Here is a 26424-nt window from a genome sequence, read left to right on the forward strand (position 1 = left end):
TCATAGTACACATTGCACATCACATCATTTTTCCGTTAACTTGGATCATACAAGCCATGGATCATATATGTCTATGCTTGACATGAATATATCTTTGCTAGTTATCGTGCGGGTTTTTTTAAAGCGCTCCATGACTTTACAGCAGCAAAAAGAAGGGATATTTTGTAATCTGTACTGTGGAGACTACGTGTAAATTATGTATAGCAATAAGGGCAAATGCTTGCTACGTTTGTTTGATTTGTAATTTCTGTGTAGTATTTAGCAAATATAAAATGATTTTGTCATTGAAAGATGACCATAAGCAGCATTTATCGTTTCTCATTAATCAACCCGTAAATGGTAAGTCTGTGTAATGTGAATATTGTGCAATTCAAAGACTTCTTTGAAGTGTCAATAATTGTTTAATAACGTTATTTGTTACTTAAATAATGTAATATATTCATAATTATTTATAAAATGTGAACTGTTTATAGTATTGCAGGACTTCTGCAAATTGGCATTAGATTTTCTACGTAAAGGACCAAATCCAAAATTATACCAGACTGCTGCTCGTAAGTAAAACAGAAAAATATAATTTCTGACATGTATATAAGGGACAAGGGTAATTTTCAAAGAATGGTACCTCTCCTTTCTTCACCTAACTTAGGCGAAAGAAACTAGACTAGGATAGAGGAGTGAGAGAGTATACAAAAGGTTAGAGAGGGAAAGCAACGACCTTTCCTTGAAAATAGAACTAATGTAATTTGACAGATGCAAAGAAATGAGTAGAAATATGAGATCTAAATACACACCACTTCATCCTTTTTTACGCATTTCTATGTTTCTCTTTTCTGCCATCAAGGGCGCAAGAAAATTTTTGTCGTCTTTCTCTTTTCCACCACCAGGGATGCAAGAAGCGACCGCCAGAGCCATAAGAGCGAGTTTCTTTGAATGTATTTTGTCGTATGTAAAATGTATATTTAAGTGAATAATTTCAAGAGAAAAATTGTTCAGGGCCGGATATCAGTCCTGGGACCTTTGGCTTAGTGCACCAACGCTCTAACGCCTGAGCTACTCAGGAACTACACCCGACACTGTCTCAATTTTTCCCTTTATATCCACACACCTCAAGTGGGCTGACAAGATGCCAGAAACCCAACTTTAAGTGCATACAAACATTGCGTGACTTGAATTATGGTTTTCTGTTAACGTACCTACAGTGACGTATATATTATGGAAATCTGGTTTCAGGTATAGTTCCCTGTGAAGCAGACTTGAATAATTCAAGGGAAAAATTGTTCTGGGACCAGGTATCGATCCCGGGACTTTTGGCATAGCGCACCAATGCTCTACCGACTAAGCTACCCGGGAACTACACCCGACACCATCTCAATTTTCCCTTTATATCCACACCTCAAGTGGGGTGACAAGACGCCAGAAACCCAACTTTGACTGCACACAATTGACTTGAATTGTGATTTTCTGTTAACGTACCAACAATAACATCGTATATGTTATGCAAATCTGGCTTTCAGGTATAGCTCCCTGTGAAGCAAACTTGAATAATTTCATAATAATAATAATAATAATAATAATAATAATAATAATAATAATAATAATGTCTGTTTAAGTGTTAATTAATCGATCTTATCGTGTGTGACATTATCGACATATTAAGCATAATAATCATTTAATAGGCTACTTTTGGTTCATGGAAAATAACACATTGAAGGAAAAAAGTGTTTTCGTAAAAGACGAGTACTTTTCTGGACCAAACGTACAAATGCGGTGAATAAAGTAACTCCTCTTGTGCGCCTGGTGGTAGAAATAAGAACTAAGGAGCAGGCAAACAAATGACTATAAATATCTGAGTACTGTGCATTCACACTGTACCAGATAATTGTATTATTGTTGTTTAGCCTTTGTTCCGTCAACTGCCCGAAGACAGGTCTGAACCTCACAAGTGATACCAAGAAAGCACGACTTACGAGACAACTAGGCCAGGAGATAATGGGATAGGGTGGCCAGTTCCTTTCTCCCTCCATTGCATTGTTATTTATTTTGCGTTGTTTATATAGATACTGTCATTTTTTGTTGGACAGCGATTTGCTGTTAACAATAGTCCTACAATTTTAAATGTTGTATCCTATATGACAATGTCATTGCATCTTTTGTTACCGGTATTAAATTTTTCACATCTGGACTCAGGCCTACTCACTTTGCATTTTTAAGTCTATTGTGGTTGCAGAAAAAGATGTGCAACTTCTGAAGTTACTAGTAAAGCACATAGAATGTACAGAACCAAAGCATGACTTTGTAACTAAACAGGATTCCCTCTTCTCTCACCCCCAATGGCAGACAGTCAGCCAGAGGGTGAGTGGACAGATAGGTAGATAGGCATGGAAGGAAGTTAGGGAATATATTTATGCGACAATGTCGTGTCCACTTATTGTGTGTCACTAGAAAAGCGAGTGACATATCCAGTTCCCATTAACTGAGGGATTTGGGGTGCAATGGGAGCCAAAAAATATATGTTACAGAGCTGTCAAAAGTTTCTTTTCTTGTGGCCACAATAGTTTAGGCTATATTCAAGAGATGTTTTTACTATGCATTCTAACATGAGCCTACATAACTAGCTATAGGCCATTCATTTTCTCATGGAACCAAATGTTCGCATGCACAGTAGCTTATAGCAGTGGTTCCCAACCTTTTTTGATAGACGACATACTTTACAGAACGCCCATGATATCGCAATAATAATAATAATAATAATAATGATGATAATAACAACAATAATATAATAAGAACCAGTGCTTTCTTCTAGAGGAAAAGGTGGTGGAACTCTGTGTAGAATATTTTATAGCGAATGGGGGAATGATTACTGGTCATTGCAAGGGAATTTTGTCGTTTTTAACCTCCTTTTCGTCCAACAAAGACTTTCAAGGTCCAAGCCGTTCCAGCGCATTCCGCCAGACAAGAAAGCACTGAACTTCTATGTACTGTTGGACATCTAATGTTGTAGTTAGGTCGATGTTAAAAAAAAAAAAAAAACAAGCAACTTCAGTGGCATTTGATAAACAAAGGTACAATACCTGTGTGCCAAAAATCCCAATCTGTCTATACTGGATGTTCGATAAAAGATTTTCATTATCGTTTTTGAAAACTGACCTACTTAAATTAATTTGAAGTCTGTGCTTGGTGGGTTGCACAGAATTTCTCTGGACTTATGATTGACAGGCCAACGCGTAAATCATCTTCAAGATGCAGCAGTCTTTTCCTTTTTTTAGATTTCATTATTTTCATGGTAGAAAAATGCTCATTGACACAAGTATGAACTAGAAAACGACAGTTCTAAATACTACATTTTTATTTTATTCTGCACCATTGACTGATTTGACAAAACATTTCCGCATATAAAACATTCGGAATTTTGTTTTATATTCTTCTCCACGTCACGTAAAACCATATTGAAAGTATTCATTATTATATTTACGAAACGCATTACGTTTTTGTCAATCCTGGAGGAAATTTTCGCTCACATTATTTGAATTAGTACTGCTGTCATCTAACCCAGAACTTGATTCAGATTGTCTTTTTCGAATTAAAAATTTGTCCATAATAAAATCTAAATAAAGCACTCTTGATAAAATAGTCGCACTATTACCCGCTCACACGTATATACTGAAACTGACCAATATGTTCTGATAATTCTAATCTCTGTTTATTACTAAGTGGGAAGAGTAAACGAATTACAAAGCATTGTTGCAGGTATTCACTTTCATTGCAATTATCGCCAGACACAAAAATTAAATTGAGTATTGTTGCAGGTGTTCACATTTCATGGTAAAGTCTGTCTCAAAATAAAATATACTGTATCAAAGACTTCGTTGTAAATAAAAAATGCGTTGTAAAGAGACTTTTTGGATGGCATAAAATTTATTTTTCAGTTCCAAAATTCCGCGACACACTTCATGGGGCTGAGGAACACATCAGTATGTCGCGACACACCGGTTGGGAACCCCTGGCTTATAGTAAGAATCTTATGGTGGGGCTAAGTGAGCTAGCTAGCTGCAAGTGGAAGCAAAGCAAGGGGGAGGAGAGCTTCTCAGTCCATTTTCTTCTTCCCCTGATGCGCAAGTAGGTTTCATGAGATAACAAATGGCCTATACTGTAATTTTGTTATATAAGAATATTAACTGTACATTCCACACATAAACGCTATTGAAACATGCATTAAGACAATAATTTAGTTTGTGCATAATATGTGAAATTCATTTACTGACTTTCGTGCTGAATATAATTTCTTAAAACAAAAATTTTTCTCTTCAGAAAAACTGGATGTTCAGCCAGATTTAATTCGCAATGCAGTTGAGGGCCTAGTGAATTTGGTTGTAGAAAGCTGCAGACATCAGGTAATTCATTTACAGGCTTAGTTGTTGTTGTTTAGTCAACTGTCCGAAGACAGGTTTGAACCTCATAAGTAACACTGATAAGGCATCACTCATGAAGCAACTAGACCAGGATTTAATGGAGTAAGGTGGACAGGTTTAGTGTCATTGGCTAATTGAATTGAGTTCTTTTTAAATTCATCTTTGCTTTTTTTTTTTTTTTTTTCAGTTAAGTGAACTCGATTACCGAGATTCAGTATTAACATTGGGCTTTAGTGAAGAGCACCAGGAAACTCTGGAAGTGTTTTATAAGGGCAAGAAACAAGAGATATGTGAGGCTTTGTCACGACTTACCTTGGATCAGCCCCATTATCGAGACCTTGAGTGGAGATTTGAAGTACAGGCAAGTTAATTTTCTTAAGTCGCTGTAGAGTAACAGCATGTCTGGTCGTGAAATTAGTGGATCTGAGTTCAAATCCTGGTTAGGACAAGTTATCTGATTGAAGTTTTTTGGGATTTTCTTTCAACCCATTAAGAGCAAATGCTGGGTAACTCTTGGTGCCGAGTCTGAGACTCATTTCACTGTCGTCACCTTCATTTCACTCAGACTATAGATAACCATTACAGTTGATAAAGCATTGTGAAATGAACCAGTTAAAAAAGTCTTAAGGGAGGAAAAAATATGGCTTATAAATCAAAAGAGCTTTTATTTGATTGTTTCTATTGCTGCAGGTACATCTCAAATACACATTGTGGTTTTGAGACTGCATCTGCTTTCATTTGCAGATGAGGGAGAGAGAGAAATAGATCTTTGATCTTTCAGATCTTTACAATTTGTCTGTAACAGTCTTAATTGCAGAAATTTTTATTCAACTCGTGAAGGTAATACTAGATAAAACCTTCAAACTATTTGTAATTTGTGAGTTTTTAGGCTTTCACGGTGACTGCATGGATAAATATATAATAGGATGCGAAACTTACTGAGTTTCCCATAACACATGCTAGAGGTGCTAATGTAGAAACTGATCTTGTTGCCATCTGTTGGTCGGTGGAGAACTTGTTACATCTAGTAGCAAAAACAAAAACTAATTACTCCATGCATTTAGTAGCGCACCTGGTGACGAAAATGTTAAACTATGCAGAAAGTATTCCCTCCCACCCTCATTCTTATTCTCAACTTAACCCAATTTAAAATAAAACATTTTTATTTTTCACACCATCTTCCACTGAAAATTCTTACCGGAGCCAACAGGAAGATAAAAGAGACTATCTGTTTTACACTACCCAATTAAAATATAACCAAACAGAGACAGAAAATAAAGCAAAAGGTTAGATAATTGGGATTGTATTCTTTGGGTATTTAGTGTACAGTGCAATGAAAAAGTCTGCAAAAACTACTTAGATAGTTCAATTTATTATATTACTATTACTTTACAATACATTCAACAACACTATTTTTACAACGTCCATAAACCTCAGTTTAACATACACTGCTTATACACACACACATAGTATCACTTTATGTCCACTCATTTGCAAGTTTCTGGTTGCTATCTTGTCTTCTCGAGCATCGTCTTTTCGTCTCGAACGAATGGATAAATACAGAACTCTGGGTTATCTACCCAACATGTAGTTCTAATGTTCGCCACCTATGATGTCGGGTGCTGATCATCTTATTTGAACCCCCTTCCATCAGATAGTGCTGACCGCAGTTTTGCATCCTATTATATATTTATCCATGGTGACTGTGATTAGAATTAGGCTTATGGGCATTCCACCATGTCCTGGAACTTGACATTTCCAACATTTCGGAACTACATACAGGATCCATCAACAGGGCAAGACCAGAGAGGTTGCCTACTCTGTTGGCCTCATTATGCTAGGCTAATCCGAATGACTGAGCAAAGGTTCTAATTGATGAGAGGAAGAGGACAGTTTACTATATGCACTGAAAGTAGCAAAATATAATAGTATGTTTACTTTTAGGCCATCAGATAATAATGTGACTTTAAATATTTCAATTCATTTAAAGACTGTTTATTTGAAACATTAATTCAAATGACCGAATTCCACATGCTTACTGTATAATATGAGTAATTATTGCAACGTCTTTGAAATGAGTTAATTGATGTATAGAATTAAAGTGAAGTATAGTGAAAAGGTAAATGCTATAAATAGTATTAATAGACCATAACATTTAGGAACTCAAATTAATATGAAGCCACATGAAAAGGGTGTATTTATAAGGTTAGGCTTTATTATATTTTTATGCTCGACCATGCCGAAATGTAGTAATTATACACCTGGTAGCAGCCCTTTAATTGACTTCATTAAAGTACACCTATTCATTAAAAGTTCAGGTGTTCCACCAATCAGAAAATACCATTGTAGCAATATGAAAGCGCAAGTGTCGATTATTCTCGGATATGCAATCGAAAAACAACTGTTTTCGCAGGAATTCTGCAACAATTTTAGTAGACGCTGGCAGCGACATCACAACATTGAAACGTCACGGAGGCTGGAAATCCAATACTGTCACAGAAGGTTATGTTGAAGAATCGATCCAAAATAAAATTGAAATCTCAAATACAATATTAAACTCAGTCGAAAAAAAACAACACACAAATTAACATCAATTCACCGTCATCTTCCAGCCTTTCACAAAGCACATTCCCGAAAATTCATTTCACCAATTGCACAATAAATTACCTATATTTGAAATAAAGTCAGTTCTGTTACTATAATAATTAGCGTTAATTGTAAATAATATTCAAATAAATTCAATTTGTCATCTCGTTTTTCAATGTCTAATTCAATTTCAAGGTTATATCAAGATTAATGTTTATTTTACTCTTTAGATTACATCAAGGTCAATGTCGACATTTGTTTCTCGGAAAAAATCAATACTTTCGCGTCTGCGCACAACTCACAATTTACGAGGTATTGCACAAGGTCAATTCCGCTCCTCAGTCAGATAAGAATAACATGAATACTTATGAATAATTTCAAGTTAGAAATATGGTCGAGCATAAAAAGTCGTATGAAACTTGACTATAATGGTAATTAAGACGCTCATATGAAAATTATGAAACTCGCACTCGTTTCATAAACATACTCGCGTCTTAATTACTACCATTACAGGCTTATTGCATAATGTACTATTATATGTTGACAAATATAAAACATAATTGATCATGCCGGAATCCGAACTGTCGATCCTTTACTCTACACACATACATCTTACACGATCACTTCACTTCATTTTATGCATCTGATGTTTCTGTAACATGGTAGAATTCTCCCAGCTCTTCTGCATATAGCCTATCAGATTTTTTTTTCTCAAAAATTACAACATATTACCCTACTTCTCTATATTTGTGTACATATTTTAAATAGTAACCCCTCATGTTTTAATTTCTCCTCAGCATAGATCTGTAATATTTAAACAGGAAAGAAAAACAAATAGCCTATCTCTTTATGGTTTGAACCAAGGCTTTTAGCCTGGAGCATATATGCAGTGTCGCATTCTTTGTCTTAGAAAATACTAATCGTTCAACAGTTATGTCCCCCATAGAACATTGGGACACTCCCGTTGTTTATTACTTCAAATTTCGTGAAAATGGGGGTGTGATATTATATCTTGATATTTTGAATTGATTAAACTTTTATTTGTTGGGAATGGTAAAGTTGACATGGGGTTTTGTAAAATATTGCTTCTATTTTTAGAAAAGCAGTCAGCAGCTTCATTATTTACTTAAAATGGCTTTTAAAGAATCCACAGGTTCATTGCCCCCCCTCCCTCACATAAGCCCCGCCATCGGTCCCTATCCTGAGCAAGATTAATCCAGTCTCTACCATCATATCTCACCTCCCTCAAATCCAGTTTATTATTATCCTCCCATCTACGTCTCTGTCTCTCCAAAGATCTTTTTCCCCCAAGTCTTCCAACTAACACTCTATATGCATTTCTGGATTCACCCATACATGCTACATGTCCTGCCCAACTCAAACATCTGGATTTAATGTTCCTAATTATGTCTGGTGAAGAATACAATGTGTGCAGTTTTGCGTTGTGTAATTTTCACCATTCTTCTGTGACTTCATCTCTCTTAGCCCCAAATATTTTCCTAAGCACCTTATTCTCGAACACACTTAACCTCTAGTCCTCTCTCAAAGTGAGAGTCCAAGTTTCGCAACCATACAGGACAACCAATAATATAACTGTTTTATAAATTCTAACTTTCAGTTTTTTTGTAAGGAGATTGGATGACAAAAGCTTTTCAACTGAATAATAACAGAATTTTTCCATATTTATTCTGCGTTTAATTTTTCTCCTGAATGTCATCTATATTAATTGTTATTTTTGCTCCAAGCTATTTGAATTTTTCCACCTTTTCAAAGGGTAAATTACCACTTTCGTATATTTCCATTTCGTACTATGTTCTGTTCACGAGATATAGTCATATACTTTGTATTTTCGGGATTTACTTGCAAACCTATCTCTTTACTTGATCCAAGCAAAATTGCCGTGATTTCCATAATCACTTGTGGATATTCTCCTAACATATTCACATTATCCGCATAAACAAGAAGCTGATGTAACCCGTTCAATTCTAAACCCTCTCTGTTTTCCTGAACTTCCCTAATGGCATATTCTAGAGCCAAATTATGATATGATTTATTGTCCAGACATCCCTTCGTCTTACGACCCTTCACATTCCTGTATACAGGCCAGCATTCCCTTTCTTTATATTACTTTAACAATTTTTATACGTTTTGTGACTCATTTCGTCCCTCACTCTTATTACTCTTTATCTCTGTCACTCTCTCTTTCATACTTCTTCCCTTTCCCCATCAACTTTCCAATTTTCTTTGAATGATATACCTCACTACTACGAATCTACTGCCTTTACATTTACTACTTGTACTCCTACCTTTATCTCCTACTAATTTATTTTTACATTTAATTCTTTTTATGTATTTTTTTTCTTTTCTTCGTGTATACTTTACCATTAATAACTCTTCACCGTTTTATCCCCCCCCCCCTCCACTTTCTAGTATAACTCTATTTCTTCTTTACTTCCTTGTCCCCCTGATCGTCCCCCTATTCTTTCTTGCCTTCACTAATCTCTAAAACCCTCACTCTTACTCTTCCTACTTCTTACATCACTTCACTGTTTCATTTATTACCTGTACACTATATTCTTACATTTCTCATTATTTACTTACTTACTTACTTACTTACTTACTGGCTTTTAAGGAACCCGGAGGTTCATTGCCATCCTCACATAAGCCCGCCATTGGTCCCTATCCTGAGCAAGATTAATCCATTCTCTATCATCATATTCCACCTCCCTCAAATCCATTTTAATATTATCTTCCCATCTACGTCTTTGCCTCCCTAAAAGTCTTTTTCCCTCCTGCCTCCCAACTAACACTCTATATGCATTTCTGGATTCGCCCATACGTGCTGCATGCCCTACCCATCTCAAACGAATGGATTTAATGCCACAATTGCCTGCACTCGTTGAAAAACTATTGTTTTGTTAATTTGTCACATTGTTCTGTTGTAGGATGACTCGTCATCGTAGGGTGAATAATAAAAACAGAGCTTCAAGAATAAAGGTTCAGCCACTCTATTTTCTATTGAATTTTTTTTGTAATTTAAGCTATTAGACTTGATATGAATGGTTGGTAAGATGTGTTTAGGCATAGGTATCTGAGCCTTCATATCAATAAAAAAAAGTACAGATTCCCATCCAGCTCATGCCTTCCAGCCCTTTTACGCAGGGGATAATGGGAATTCGTGGTTAGGGCCTGCAGTCTACTGTACTCATATATCTGAAAAACATCTTTCAATAGTAACATTTCCAGATATGTTGGTTGTCATTACCAAATGAATAGAATGAATTTTCGGAACATTTCATATTAATTTAAATTTCAAATTCCATTGTTAAAAAAATGTTTTATAGCTGCGGCTCCGCTTCAGAGTCTTTAACTATGAACCACAACTAGCCAGGAATCTAAAGTGCAGAAAACTTTCATTATCAGAATCAATAACATGCTGTGATAGTGATGTATGCTGTGATGTCATACTAATGGAATGATATTCTAAAGTGAAATTTTGGCATTTTATTTTCATTTTGATCAGGAATTTTAAGTTTATGTCTTCAATTGAGATTATATTAAAAGAATAACCAATTTGTGTGGAACATTAAATCTGTGCATGTCCCTTATTGTACCACTTCTGTTGCAGGTGGCATCGCGATCACTTCAGCATCAGGTCACTCCCCTCATCACCATGAACCTGACACTGGACACCAAGACAGCATTGACTGGTAACACCAACACACAACATGTGATCCTGCAGACGGATCCCACAAACCTCGCACACATAACACAGGTGCTTGAAGAAGCACTGCATGAGAGTCGAAGTCAACATTCACGTAGAATCCAACGCAGCTTCAAGTAAAATATGTGAGCCATGAGCCTTGTCACTATCAGAGTGAAGAATGTAATTTACTAGTCACTAGTTATGTCAGATTTCCAGAAATTCATTACGTGAGTACAAGTTATGGTTGCAAATTGTAATATGTTACATCGAAAACCTTTAAAGAAAAAGAAGTGGATCTGTACCAAGAGTGGATGACTGTCCAACCATTCACAAACTATAACAATAACTTTATTATCGCTTATGAAAGTTGTTTGTCGCAAGTGATACTTCAAACATGGGAACATGTCAGTCACTGAGGGATATATCGGGTGAGTGCGGCTTACAATCCAGCAATTGAAATCTAACTTCAGCATTGCCAACCATGGTAACAACGGATTTGTGCATGGAATCAGTGCTTGCCACATTTTGCCTCTCTAATTTCTTTGAAGTATTTTCCAATCATAAAAATTAATATACATTACAAGAAGCATGCCATAATCTTCCTTAAATATGAAATTTCCATTTGGTAGGACTGCCATTGTGCTTTCACTGTTTGAATTGCGTTTTTGTCTGGAGGTGAAGTGATGTATCCATATAGACAAATTGCATATTGAAATTCCTTTCATTCTTCTCAAAAATCTTTCAGTCTCGTCATTCACTGTCTCTTATCTATAGTAAACATCTGGGGAACTAATCCATCATAACTCACAATATTGCAAAAATCAATTTTAAGATTTTTACAGAAATAAATCTTATCGGTATTCTTGATGTCATAATGGTAGTTTTGGGCATCTTATAAGTTTGTCTGTTAATCCATCTGCCTGTTTACATTTTGTTCATATTCATTAGACCTATCTACAAGTCAGTTTACCTAGATCTTTATATGAAATCAAACTTGAATCACGTAAGTGAAGTGGGTAGGCACACACATTATAATTATGAAATCAAAAACACAAAATAGCTAAGAACTCGAATTCGGCTGAAATGACTTTTCTTTAATTCTGTTTGTGTTCGGGAGAAATTAATTATTGTTTGCAGAATTATTTATACTTTTCATGCATATTTCTGCTAGTTCAGTGGGTCCAGGAGGATAGTCACTTCCTTAGTGAAGGGGACATGATGTTATAGAATTATCATTCCTTATCATGAACACATTTGTTATGCATGAACCAAGGGAAAATCTCATTTTTTTACCTTCTTGGTACGTATTTTCAGTTCCATTTATGGAGTCAATTTCATGATGTCCTTTATGTATATGGACTAGAATTTGGAATTTGTTAAGAGTTTCTGGGAGGCCTGTTTCATTTGGTGGAACCAACATCTTGAGTTTATCCCTCATTCGATTAGTTTAATCATGTTGTAGAAGTATGTGTTGAAGAGTTTCATTGTCCCTGTTGCTAAGTTTGCATATGAGGTTGTCGGTGATTTGGAATTGATTCAAGTAGGTTTCCGTTTGTAGTGTATTCTTGATCTTACCATGAACGTTTGGATTACCGTGTTGTGTATTTTAGAACATCCATCACAGTTTTTTGTATAGTGAAAATTCATGGCTTTTGTCTGAGTATTGCCAGCCATTAATCCAGTGTGGATGGTGTTTGTTTTTGATTATAAGATTGACTATGAAGTGTTTTATGGTATCAAGTAGCAAATTCTTGCTAAGCACACTTCACGAAAAAATGTGGAGAAAATGGTTATCATATCTAAGTTAGCCTATATTTTCATGCTGTCATCAAGTGAGCAATATTGCACATTTCTTGTTTTGTTTTCAAATAATGGAACAAATTTAAGAATATTTACTTCTTATCATTGTACCTTCTGAATATCAAAGTAATATATAGCTATTTTATGTAAATTTATGAAAAATTAATTGGATATATCAATTTAACTATACATTCAATAAATGAACTCAGAGGACTTAATTTTAGAATTATAGAAATGTCTTGTGTGTAATCCAGAAAACGAAAGTTCATCATTTAGTTCCGGAATTGCGGCAATTTCCCAGTTGAAGTTATCAGCATTGTTGCAAAAATTATTCTCTGCTTGTTTTTAATTTCCCTTGACACAAATATCATGTTATAAGTCATAAGCTCGGCAACTTACTGCTGAACCCTGTGGAAGGATTGAGTTGCAGACTACATGAATCATAATACGATTTAAAATCATTGTTGTTTTAAAGATACTCTCCGTCACATTTGCCAAAATGTAAAATAAAATGAGAAATACCGTATTTGCTTGCATATAAGATACACCCCTGCTTTTTTTTTTCTTTTTACACATTTTTGAGGAAAAAAATTGTATCATTGAATATTACAATGAATTTACAGAATTTCAAATATGTAGTAGGTCTGTTTCATCGAATACCTAATATAATTAGGAAAGAATACCTTTTCGTCATCTTTGTCAGAATCCAGAAATTCATCTCAGAGATAAGTCATTTGAAACGTATTCTAAATCAGAATCTGAATCCTTATACAACAAATTGTCCTGTGTAGCATCCAGTCCTCTACTAATGCCACACATAAATGATTTGACCACTGTCTCAGTTTTCACAGCATTCACAAACTCAGTACTGTATTCGTGTATAAGACACACCCTGTTTTCAGACCCATTTAAGAAAATTGCGTTATACAAATGCAATAAAATTATTTAAAATTGAACTTTTTACCTTGATTAATTTATCTTCAGAGAAATTCCCAAAATCTCCTCGTCTATACTCACCATTTCAATAGGTTTTATTACAAATTTATGCAATAAAGCAACAGAACAAGCTAAATAATATAACACCAAAAACTCAGCTTCCTTTTGCTTTTCTTCTTTTCATTTAATGTAAATTATTGCTGCTGATTCATTATTAATATACTAGTTTTGTTTGTGGGTAACTAACACATTTCTTCTTTCCCTCAGGACTTTTAAAATTATGATAAAACACATTCCTAACGATTTTAATGTAATATAATATTGATGATGCATTGTTTGTTGGGTGGGAGGAAGGGGCTTCCAAGCATGAATGACCTAGGGCAGCACCATTTTAAGATTTCCCCCTTCCCACTGTTCGAAACATGATAAGGATCTACGTGAAATATGTAATAATAAAGAATGTGTCTCCTTCATAATACTCATTTTTCATCTTCCTAAGAATTCATTAAAAACATATTATACTGTTTCAAGTGACATCCTTATAGATTCAACTTTTGTGTATTGTCAATCTTTCCAACTTACTTACAAATGACTTTTAAGGAACCTGCAGGTTCATTGCCACCCACACATAAGCTCGCCATTGGTCCCTATCCTATGCAAGATTAATCCAGTCTCTATCATCATATCTCACCTCCCTCAAATCCATTTTAATATTATCCTCTCATCTATGTCTCGGCCTCCCCAAAGGTCTTTTTCCCTCTGATCTCCCAACTAACACTCTATATGCATTTCTGGATTAATGTATTAATTATATCTTCATGAATTTCCATTGAAGTTATGTTTTCTCTCATTCTTCACCTCTCACCAACAAACCTAAATTTTTCACCATCTAACACTAAATAGATCTAAATAAGCATTGGGTAAAGTGAGATGCTCCACATGTAGCATCTGTAAATACAGAATAATATTTAGAGTTCCCTAGTTTTCGCCCATTCCACTAAATGCGTCACTGCCTGCAGGATTATTATACTTGATATTGAGAGAAAAATTGTATTGGCGAGGTGTGTCTAAGGATTTTCCATGGGATTACCTTATGTAAGCTTTACAATTGGCGAACACCTCGGAAAAATACGAACCAAATAATCAGTTCAAGTAATATTCGAACCCACAGGTCATGATATGAGTCATGCTCTTTATCTCAAGACTATAGAGTTAGAATTGAAGACCTCCCTGGAATAAGGGAGTAACCAACAAATCTATAACACACGTTTCAGAAGAAAAGAAAATAATTTCAGGAACATATTTTGTTGGGCCTATATGCCTCTTTACTAGCAGAACCATTTCAATAATCAATATACAAGTTTATTCAACTATTGGCTGCAATCATTTATTGTTGTAAATGAATGCTTAAAAATGTTTTTTTCCACATATTTAATTAATTTGATGTTACATCCTTTTTCCAGAGAGGTCTTATGATTTTTTGATACACTCTCATTCACTTGTGAAAGACATTGACATTATAAATTGTGACTAGACAGATGTTTATATATTATTTTAATTAGAGCATTATTATTGGGGTACCACGTGAAATTTATAGTTGTAAGAAGCTCTAATTGAAGACATTTGGGTAAAAATATACTATAGGGAAGAATCGAATGGCTTTTACAATCTAATGATTATTTGATTGCTAAAATATGTTTTGAATGAAATTATTCCAAACATAGAATTATGTCAAAATTGTGACACAGGTTAAGAGATGTTTGTTTCGTTTCTGGAATACATTTTAAATGTGATCTTTCATTCAATGCACTATCAAGGATTGAGAAGTTTTAATATTAGTACATATTATTGGCGCATATGAGAACACTTTCATGCATTCAAAGAGCAAGGTCAAGCGATCAGCTAACAACAGTTGTCAAGAAACATGCGATCCGTTACTAGTAACCAAATACATTGTATATCAAAAGTGAATGTGCCTAAATTTAGTACTGTAAGAACAGGAATACAAGAAACCTTGTGCATTGAATGAAAGATTGTATTCGAAATGTTTTTATTTAAGAACATAAGTCTAATTTTGTTAGTAGGGCTAACAAAAGTAATGGTAATGTAATATGATGTTTCTTTTTAATTAACGAAAATAATAAGAAATTTAAAGATAAATATACTAGTATTCCTTTGGGACTCACAGCTTTAAATAAATCAGCTTTTTTATTTAAGAACACAAGAATGTGTACTGTAAATTTATGAAAACAAGAAATGATCATGTAGTATAATTTTCATGTTCTTGTTTATGTCGAGACAAAAATAATCTGTGATATAATAATTTTTAATAATGGAAATAGCAGTAAGAAATTTCAAGATGCATGGGCTACATAATCCTTCCCTTGGAACTTACAATCTTTATATCATTCAGTGTTTTTATTTAAGAATACAAGCATGTCTAATTTTGCAGAAGAAAATCTGTTTCTTTTTTCTTGAGAATTTGCACTCCGAAGGAACTAATGTTGCTGGTCGCAAGGCATTCAAGGACAGATCACTTGTCATTTAAAAAGTGTTTTTTTTTACAGTGAGAACAAAAGCCTTTTGCTTGATTACGTATAAATCATTCGAATGATTTTCTTAACATTTCAAATGATTTTAACAATCGAATAAATCGAATGAATTCATTTGAATAGTTCCCAACATTTAGCCTATCCCTCAAAATGGAAAATTTTCAGATTAGTGCTGCTATCTCTTGGCTGCAAGGAATACTAATTGTTTATGAGTGGTCTAATACCAGAAAGCAACATGGAGGTTAAATATATTCCAGCAAACTTCTTACATCTATTACTGTAATCTTGCAGTAATTTTGTAACTCAATTTTTTTTTCCTTTTAAAAATGAGGGTTAGAATGTTTTTGCGCACATATCTTCAATTCACTCTTTTGAGGTAGAGAAAATTACAAGTTTTGTTTTTGATTGTTAGTGTTTAAAAAGCTAAATGTGCCAAGTTTTGAATAATTACTGTGGTTATTAACTATGAGTTAATAATTTAATGCCCTGTAACTTCTGACGAAAGTCTGCAAAATCAGAAGTCATGATGGGTATAACAAAAGATAATATCGAAAAAGAAATTATGTTGGTTGCAAAATAATAACCTGCTCAGTACAAAAGTTAGCATTTCAGCAATGAAGCAACAAAATGTGCATTTCTTTTCGTAAAAGATCCGTAACAAGGTGATTTTCTGTACACTTGTACTTTCGTGAAATAGGCCCTGGTGTGAGTATGGAAGTTGTGCCTTGATGTACCAATTCAAAAATACTGTAAAGTGTTTGTCTTGTGAATGAGTCAAGCATTAAATTTAACAGAAAAAGAAATGGAATTCTACTTGCCACACAGACATATTTCTTATCAGTTAGTTATTAGCCCGGGTGGGTATCATGATGGTGTTGAATATTGTAATCCTGTAATGAATTCTGAAATTGATGGACTTAAAAATGTTGTTATTCCATTTAATTATTCAAGTCTTTGTAACTACCATGTTGAGCATTGATGCTGCTTGTAGGACCAATATAACTTCACGTTTTTCTTTCTCTTCACCAGACCCTTCTTCCCATGTCTGACAAGTTGTTTTTTATACTGAGGTGTTGTGTCATGAAAAGAATGTAAATAAATGTTTGTTATTTCCATTCGTGATATTGTATTTTCATGTCGATAAATTTCCCAGACCTCCTTTTGTTTTCTCTGTTCTCAATTCTATAACCTGGCATAGTTTCTCTTACAGTTACAGTAAAACCTCATTAATATGCTCCCACTTAAGGTACGGTCACATGTCGCTACTTTTGCAGCGCTGCAGTACAAAAAACTGCGCAACGCTCTTACTGCGACATGTGAACAACAGTGCAACCCGAAAAGTAGCGGCTGCCGAACCTGCTATATGTTGCTTTTTCATGCTGCGCACAGCTTAGAAGTAGCGATGTGTGAACAGGATTCTCAGGGTTGCAGCCGCAGCATTTTTGATATCGGTTTTGTTGAAACTTTTGCTGCGGTTGCGACCAGTGTTGCCACCCAAATGTGCCAATGATACTTTTATTGTTGGATATATTTTAATGTTAGATGTGATGAAAATAAATTATTTGTAACAGTTACTAAATGTACAACACAATCTGAGTATATTTGCTGACGATATAATTCATTTTTTAAATTTTTTGTAGCATAGTCTCAAACAGGAGGGTTGCCAACATTGATTCCGTGAGTATGCTGTTGGTTATCATTTAAGTATATGGGCGTTTTAATAGCTTTATAGTAAAAATAATGTCAATTTCTGAATACTAGTTAGGACAGAAAAGCAAATAATAAATAAATAAGCCATCGCATGAGTTTCATAATAATGTGAATATAACCACAAAATGTATATTGATGGGCTGGAAACCTGCAGCTAGATTGCAGCTGCAAAAATAACACCTTGTGTGTGAACAGACTCGCAACCTGCAATTGCAACTTTTGCAGCACGAAAAGTAGCATGCAGCACGCTACTTTTGGCTTACATGTGAACATGACGTGCAACTTTTGCAGATGCAATACAAAAGTTGTGCAGCAAAAGTAGCGACATGTGACCGTATCTTTATAATGCTATCCCTGTCATTTCGCTCTTTTTATATGGTCCCTTGAATTCCATATATAATCGTGCATAATTTTACCCTCTTGTAATGCTTCCAATCAGCTTTTATTGGATCAGAAATAAGTAAAAAATTCCGTATAAATTGTGTAACGGAATGTTTTAAAAGTATTGTGAGGAAATATGTTGCTGTGACTTTACTGAGGGCCATTGCACCACAAGTGCAAGAAGGAATTTCACCCTCTAAAAAAATCTTCCAGTCAGCATTGTTGGAAGTTGCACTTACCGGTACTTTCCTTTCTATAAAAGGATTTTAACGCTCAAAAGTCTCCCTGTCAATACATCCCTGTCCTTTGTGTAAAATTTAGTAATTCTTTGAAATCTGTGGAGAATGCAGTAAGTTTGATGGTGCAAAATGGTAAAGTGGAAATCTCTGCTATAAGCCTAGATCATAGTATAACAGATTGCTCAAGAATTGGTAGCATGTGGAAAATAACGGATGCTACGTGCTGCCACAGTCGAGAAATGAACTTGCGATAACCAACACTCATCGTAACTACCTCAGCGCTAGTTTCATCAATTTAAGGACCATTATGAAGGAAATATGATGATAGTGAGAAAGAAATTCGTAAGGGAGGTGGTCAGGAGGGATTGAGGTTGCCTACTATGAGTCATTATAAACAACTATTTTATTTCATTTGACTAATGATGATTTGTAGAGAGAAAAATACCTACAGTAGAGTAAAGAATGTAAATCAGTACTTTTACGAGAACGGATATAAAAGTGTCTAGAAAAATAACAATTACCTTATATTGTAATTAACATTGCATCAGCAGAGAAACTGCACAGGGTATCGTAAATCTGCTGAAAATGAGAAAATTGTATAAAAAATGCATTCAGAGCAAATTTTGCAGCCTCATAATATCTCGCCCACATTATGGACATAATTTAATACCATTAGTCTGACATGAAACGAATACTAGAACAATTTGATAACCAAAGATGATGTATAGTAGTTATTTAACAACATACAGATTGAATAAAAACACAAACGCATATTGTAGCAATAGTTCAGATGAAAAGAAAATTATTAGTATGACCTCTTATTTGTATTAAAAAAAAAAAAAACTGCCAGCTGTGCACTGTACATAAAGCAATATATTAGGCCTACATTATGAACATATTGGATTTAATGTGGACGAGAAACATATAGTTATTAGTTATCTGCTTCCATATCTCAGAATATAATACACCTGTAAAATGAAAACATGTAGGCCTAGAAAAGAGGAAACATGTTGGGGGGGGGGGGGTGTATTTCTTGTAAATTTCCCGATAAAACAATTAGATATCGTAGCATTACCTAATTGTTTATTTTTTGTGCAAGGATCATTTTTGTGTATTTATTTATTTACTCTTCTACCAATATATTTTTTTTTTTAATTTTAAAGTATTTTTTATATACCGGTAAGTACTTGCACAGTACTCCGAAGTATAACGAAACTTGGAATTGCGATAAGATGCTTTGCAAAAACTACTAAACCTGTTGTTTAACTGTCCTAAGGCTGCTACAAGATTGTCAGCAAAAGCTTTCACTGCTAAACTCTTTGATAATTATGGTACCTTAGTTAACACGCTTCTGTGACTGATTCATTGTTTTTTAGGATTTCGAACTTTGCATCAGCAGAGACTTGAACAATCAGGAATGACAAATGTCTGTTCACAATATTTTAGATTTATCAAATTGTTTCTTGAAGCATGAGTAACAAACACGGGAGCCATCGGCATACCCATCAGAGAACCAAGCTTGCTGGCCAAGAAAACAAGCACTGTGGGAACTAGACTTTAGTGAGTTCTCGCTGTGGTCATCTATGCACTGCCCTCATGCAGAGAGTATTTTTTTGATTGTAGCAAGCACTCGGGAGAAATAGTACAGATTATACAAGTGTGTGGAGGAAGGCTTTTCACCGCTTTCTTGCTGCATATTTCTCGCTAGCGAGATCTCTTCAAGCATGTGACGGGCCTAAAACAGGCTGCCATTCCATGAATACTTTCGCTTCTCTTCTCTTCGTCGTAATGTTCATGTTTCTGCCCCATGCAATGCCACACTTCATACGAAGCACTTCACTAGTCTCTTAGTTCTTTCTCCAAAATCTGCAGAAGATGCTCCTTTCGAGTAGCCTGGCAAGCCTAAGGGACCAGGAGCCCAAAGCCATTTATTTATTTACTTCTGAGGTTCTGAGTATAGACGGCCATGACACTGTCATCTTATAACCTCTCCAACTTGAAATATTTATGAAGGATGGGTGGAGAGAATTTTTTTCCACTCCACCCATCCTTCATCATATGATAATGCAGAATTCCTGCACGGAAATATCATATGTACTTCGGTACAACACAATAATATTGAAATATTTATTTAATGTAAATATGTGCTATCAAGAAAAACATTGTATGGCACACATTCGTAAAGTTGTCCCTCGTGTTTGTGAAACTCGGCTTCATCTTGTTTCACAAACTTTACCTCGTACCAAAAACATAACCTTTACGAACTTGTTTCATAAATAACAATTTTTTTGGTATCATTTAATGCTTACCGAATATCGAATACTAAAAACACTAATAGAACCATTACTTCCGCTGACCTTTTTTTTTTTTCTGTGTGTGATGGGTGCATCTGAAAACGAAGTGTGACTAATATGTATCTAAGTAAAATGTATTTCTTTAAATTTAAACTACGATCGTCGTGCAAAAAATACTATTGCAGCATCGCAATACTCTCCCTTCTATTTCGTATAATGAAAAAGTGACTATTCCAATATATACGGAAGTTAATAGTGTTGTGCCTTACAAGACGTTTAAAAACTCCGCCAAAACCTGAAGGAACGCAGCCAGGTGGAACGCGATAGGCAAATACCGCTTTTCCGCCATCTGTGAGTAATGACTAGAATCCTAGGATTGTGGAGAATTGTGTGATGATTTTCTAGACGTATCTCGTTCAATGTATTATTATTGGTTTCTTCTAGTCTTTGTTAAAGAGTGGGAGTATTTTGTGTAGTTCTATACCTTCCGTGAATTTAGGGGTTATGGTTATCGTTCCGAAATTGTGTGTGAACTGATTTTCGAAAAATACTTCGGGATTATTTGTGTTTAAAAATACAGACAGAATGCTTGGAATGAAACGTGCGTACGGAAGGACTGATGCTGATCGTATTTGCCGTTTATGTTCTTCAAACAGTGGCATTATTGTTTTGAATATATTTGATGGTGAAGGAAAGAAGCGTCGGATATTGTCTCTTATAAACTCATGTTTACCAGTTAAGGTACGTAAAAGTAGCTACTTTGTGTCAGAATCCCGAATTGCATGGTGATTCTTACTTCTCTGTAGTATGATTTACGTAGGTACTCCAGTTGAACAATGGTCACAGTTCTCATCATTATAAACTCAGTGCTCATTGTTAATTGTAGGAAAGTGTTTTTGTGTTCCTTACATATAAAAAAAATAGGCTACTTCTGTGAAGTTAACGGGCCTGCCTTTGTCAATAAAGATACTTCCACACTTTAAAGGAATAAATTCTGGATATGGTTTAGCAAAATCCTTCCATATCCATAATCATTTAAAAAGAAGACAAGTTACAGTCAGGCCAGATCCAGTTTTAAAGTTTTGCTAAACTATCGCTAAGGTAGTTCCCTTCGTACTCCGCTTATACACCTTGCATATACCAATCTGTGCATATACGATCAACTGCATCTTCACAAAAGAATCCTTATAAATTCGGAGATTTTCACTTCCGAAATCACCGAAACCATCTCAGCGCTAGTTTGTGATCAGTGGAAAAATGCATAACTCTTCGACTGTGAAAACGTTATTCATTGGGGGTGTTTTTTTTATTGTTCTTCCTATTCCAAAGGGCCTAATGTGTTACTTTAAATTAGCCTAGTTCCCGACTTTCTCTTAATGTTCACTGTAGTCCGCATTCATAATCAAAATAATCACCCTCCAATTTACACATAGTCTAGGCTAGTTATTGACACTAAATTTGTGTAGGCTATGTGTTCAATCTAATGTTTCTCAAAAAGACGATGTTCCGTCAGTAGGCCTATTAGTTCAATAACTTCTTAGCTCCAGAATGTTAAAGTAACTTAGGCTACATTATTCATTGTTGGACGTTCGGGTTAATAAGAAAATAAGTTAAATAAAACAAACCCAACCAAACCTTAAGTTATTACAATGGCAATATGGAGACCGCCATTTGTAACTTATATATTTCTTATTAATTTGATAGTAAGTTATCCGTATAGGCTTCGTTATACAATGATATTGTAATTTGTTTTCATGTAACAATGGGAATAAAGGTAATTATGTAGGTAGATAGTAACTGCCAACCAACCGAAGTATGTGGAAAGGTTAGTGTGTTAGTTGAGAGGCTATATAAGTAACTAGCCTACTAACCATGTCACATACCTCGCCTCATGTCACTTGACTATCCTTTCAACTAACACACTAACTTTGCCATATAACTCGCCCTCATGTCACTTAACTATCCCCCAAGCGGCCGAGGTATGTGACAAGGTTAGTATGCTAGTTACTTATATATCCCCTCAACTAACCCCACTAACGAAGCCCCAACATATTTCGGCCGCTTGTCCGTTCCTATTTACATAATTACCGAAATAAATTCTTTTGTTGATAACAGTTGGTAATTATCCAAACTAACTGCAACACTGCTGAGAGACGTCTAAGAGGGATTACTATCAGTAACGGACCATAGTATAGAACAGTGAACAGTATAGAACAGAAGAGAAGCCTCACGCGGCCTTGAGTCCCCACCTCTGCGCTCATAGCTGGCCGGCCAGCTGTGAAACCTGTTCTGCTCTATACTGTTCACCCAGTACCCTACTTAAGTTAATTGTTTTTATATATAATGTAATATTAGTACCTCTCGGCAAAGTGGAAGCCCAATAAAGAGATGCCAAAAAGAAAACGTTGTGCCTCCTGTGGTACAGTTAATCTGGAGAATTATTGTTGATTTAGGGTACCTATTTGCAGTTATTTTCGAAATCTGAAGAAACTTAAGCTAATATCATCATCATCCTCATCATCATCCTTGCATGTATTGGGCCTAGTGGCCCGTTACGGTCTCTTGCCAACGCTTGAACGGTCTGCCCAAGGATCTCTTGCCCACAGGATGGTAATTTAAAATTTGGCGTGGAATTCTAGAATGAGGCATTCTGATGACATTGGAGACCACTTAAGCTAATAAAGTAACATAATAGCTATCTAAGATCTAAGATTTTAAACTTAAAATCATACTTATAAGCCAGATCACATATATAACATGTTGAGTCTTATAGACTTTGATGGCAACAACTTTTATCAATTTCACTATGCTGCCATCTAGCAACTACATAAGAAGTCACGTTATAATTCTCATTTGAATTGCATGGAGCAACTGTACTTCCATCTAGTGATTGTTCTTAATCGACGGTGGCGATCCTGGTTGGCATTCTCTTCCACATGTTACCAATTTTAACATCAAGATGGCCAATCTGTTACATGTGATCAGGGCTATAAGGTACTGCATGATGATGGATTTTGTATGAACATGAGCTTACAAGGAAACATTCTGATAGGGGCAGATAAAAAAGTGAACTTTTTTTCCTCCACCATGTTAATAATGTCAAAAGAAGTGCTTATACAAATTTTGGCCACTCGACCGCAATTACGAGGCCATCCAGAAAGTGTTTTTCCCTGAGGCAGTATACAGAAAAACACAATTGTATGGAAAGATTTATTGAAACAGATACAGCAATTGTTGCGCTATTTGTCAACATATCTCCCATTGGAATTGAGATATTTGTCATACCATGGGATCAGTTTTTGTATCCTTGTGTCGTAGAAGTCAGCCGCCTAGGTTTGGAACCAGAGTTTGACAACCGTGTGCACACCTTTATCAATCCCATGATATTATGACAAATGTCTCAATTCCGATGGGGAATATGTTGAAAAATAGCTCAACAATTACTGTGTGTGTTCCAATTAAGTTTTTCCAATGAAATTGTGTTTTCTTTCTGTTAACCACGTCTGGCGACTTATTTTTTACGGCCCTTGTAATTGCGGTCGAGTCGCCAAAATTTGTACCTATAAGCACTTCTTTTGACATTATGAACATGGTGAAAGAAATGTTTTACTCTTTTATCAGAATGTTGCTTGTTAGTAGGAAAATTTTTTTATTTTTTATTTTCTTCGTTTTATTATTAGACTTATCTCTCCATTACATATCTTGATTGTGAGTTATTTATTAGTGCAGGGACCCATTTATGCGCAGAATGAGTGATTTTGGAGACCTGCATCACGTCATTTGCATTCCAGAGAAGGAATAATGTACAAGCAAATTGTAAATATAGTGCATAGGCCTACATTTTATCTTGTGTATAGACCTATGTATTGCTTCCATCAAAGTACAGTGAACATGGCCATGAATGATAGGGTGAGTTCTTGTCACTCTACAAAGTTTTTTTTTTTTTAAGTGATTTTCTTATTTGGGTTTGCTGAGAGTCTGGACATTTAGGCTGCACCAGTCATGAGACAGCTGGACTCCTTATTGGAGAACCGAAACCTAACTTAACTAAACGACTCATAGCTCTAGAAAGGAGAAGCTTAAGATTGGCAATCAGACTCCTGACCGGGTACTGCCATCTTAATATAAGGCCTCGCAGTTAACCCAATTTGTAGGTAGGAAGTGTGGGATGGATGTTGAGTCATCAGTCATCATTATGGCCAGGAATATGCAAATGCATATTTTTATTGGCCGCTTAAAAGTCATGCAGAAACATTTTTGTACATCTTTTGAACATCTGTGTTGAACATTAAAAGTTAATTGTGCTTATTTTTGCATATTTCACAATTTCCTGCAATAGATTAGTGTGCATATATTAGGCCTATAGCATATTATTTTCAGATTTTGTTGCATAAATCCCCAAATTTGCATAGGCCATTTTTTAGAAAAGGAATAAGATTATGGATTGATTGTCAGAACAGAATATTTTTCAGTTGATTGTACTCGATGGCTGGAAATTCCTTGCGTGTGAATAGTAGCTGTAAGAAACCAAAACAACCACTCCCTGCTTTTGTTCCATTAAACTACTGTGCAGCAAGAAGCATTCCCAAACATCCCTACCTGCCTTACCTACTGTAATTTCATTTATCGACCCTTTCTCTGTTTCACTTATTCTCAGTTGGCTTGTCAGCAGTCTGAGTATTAAGTAGGTCTACATGGTTTTTTTTTTTTATGTGTATGGTTTGTGTTGGTGTGTTTATAATGCCTCCTGGAAAATTACTGCAAGTAGTAGAACACATTTTCCACGCACAAGGGCCTATTGGTGAGACTGTCAAGATGAATCTAAACCTGATGCTATAAAAAAATCAGGGTTGACTGTATCGGAGGCACAGCCACAAGTTTTATATGTGAATATGTCGCTGATAGAATTGCTGTTAAGGTAAATATTAGCAGTGACAATCAACATTTCTTCTTTCCAGATACCCTGAAAACCCGGTACGTCTTCTCTGTGCTGGAACTCATGGTGGTAGCCATCTTATATGAGAGTAAAGATGTCTGTCATTTGCTACCCATTGCTTATATGCCTGTTCCCATTTGTACTGCATATGCCTCGACATTGTGAATTTTCTGTCTTCATTCAACTTCACTTGTTATTTTTTCCAATTAGCTTGTCGACTGGTGATTGTTGCTCAATTAAGATTGTAGCCTGGTTCATTACAGTCATTTGACACCTCTACGAATATTGTATCATTTTGCATTCTCGAGTTACACTGCCTCTGCTGCCGCATGACCTGCCAATTTGTGCCTCAACTTCCCCCTTCTTGCATATCTCTAGATGACATCACCCATTCTAACTGAAGTTATGATGGATACATTGATCTTCTTTTGTTGATTGCTGTTTACTTTGCTGTTAAGAAAAATGCCATGCTGTTTACTTGTTTACTTTGCTGTTAAGAAAATGCCAGCATTGACAATCAACGTCTCTTCTTTCTAAATATCCTGAAAACTCAGTACATCTTTGCTGTGTTGGGACTCCTGGCAGTAGCCATTTTCTATGCATTGAGAGTAAACATGTTGGTTGCTATAGTAACCATCGTGCTCTATTGTTTGCTACCTGTTGCTTATATGCCTTCTCCCATTTGCGCTGTATATGCCTTGACTGTCGCTCAACTGAGATTGTAGCCTAGTTTGTTATGAAATGTTTGACACTACTATGAACATTCTGTCTCTTTGCGTACCTGAGTTACACTGTTTTGGCTGCCACATGACCTGCCAATTCGTGTCTCAATTTCTCCCTTCCAGTGTATTACTATACTTCATCCATGGATTCTG

At 35.4% G+C, this 26424-nt stretch overlaps 2 protein-coding genes across 17 annotated transcripts in view; both read left to right on the forward strand.

The window, feature by feature from the left end:
* Positions 1-134: 134 nt before the first annotated feature.
* On the forward strand, positions 135-17104 carry LOC138701408 (COMM domain-containing protein 2). The gene is made up of 5 exons (XM_069828270.1): positions 135-339; positions 474-551; positions 4309-4391; positions 4597-4770; positions 10624-17104. The coding sequence occupies exons 1-5, from the start codon at positions 273-275 to the stop codon at positions 10837-10839; spliced, it is 618 nt and encodes a 205-aa protein (XP_069684371.1). The 5' UTR covers positions 135-272; the 3' UTR covers positions 10840-17104.
* A 3847-nt stretch (positions 17105-20951) lies between these two features.
* LOC138701344 (uncharacterized) overlaps positions 20952-26424 on the forward strand; it is a 133951-nt gene continuing 128478 nt past the window's right edge. For 5 of the 16 annotated variants that reach the window (XM_069828171.1, XM_069828240.1, XM_069828216.1 and 2 more), the window contains exon 1: positions 20962-21354. In XM_069828171.1, coding sequence (XP_069684272.1) covers positions 21199-21354 — 156 coding nt within the window. In that variant the 5' untranslated portion in view covers positions 20962-21198. Of the gene's footprint in view, positions 21355-26424 lie in introns of all 16 variants that reach the window. The other 11 variants (XM_069828161.1, XM_069828244.1, XM_069828253.1 and 8 more) reach the window with 5 other exon arrangements.

This window comes from Periplaneta americana, chromosome 1 (assembly GCF_040183065.1).
Source record: "Periplaneta americana isolate PAMFEO1 chromosome 1, P.americana_PAMFEO1_priV1, whole genome shotgun sequence".
Classification (NCBI taxonomy): Eukaryota; Metazoa; Arthropoda; class Insecta; order Blattodea; family Blattidae; genus Periplaneta; species Periplaneta americana.

Bases quoted from the DNA above. Each gene is read 5' to 3' on its own strand.
- LOC138701408 (XM_069828270.1), top strand. From the start codon at position 273: ATGATTTTGTCATTGAAAGATGACCATAAGCAGCATTTATCGTTTCTC. The intron at 340-473 runs GTAAGTCTGTGT...AACTGTTTATAG, and splicing joins CATTAATCAACCCGTAAATG to TATTGCAGGACTTCTGCAAA. The intron at 552-4,308 runs GTAAGTAAAACA...TTTTCTCTTCAG, and splicing joins ATTATACCAGACTGCTGCTC to AAAAACTGGATGTTCAGCCA.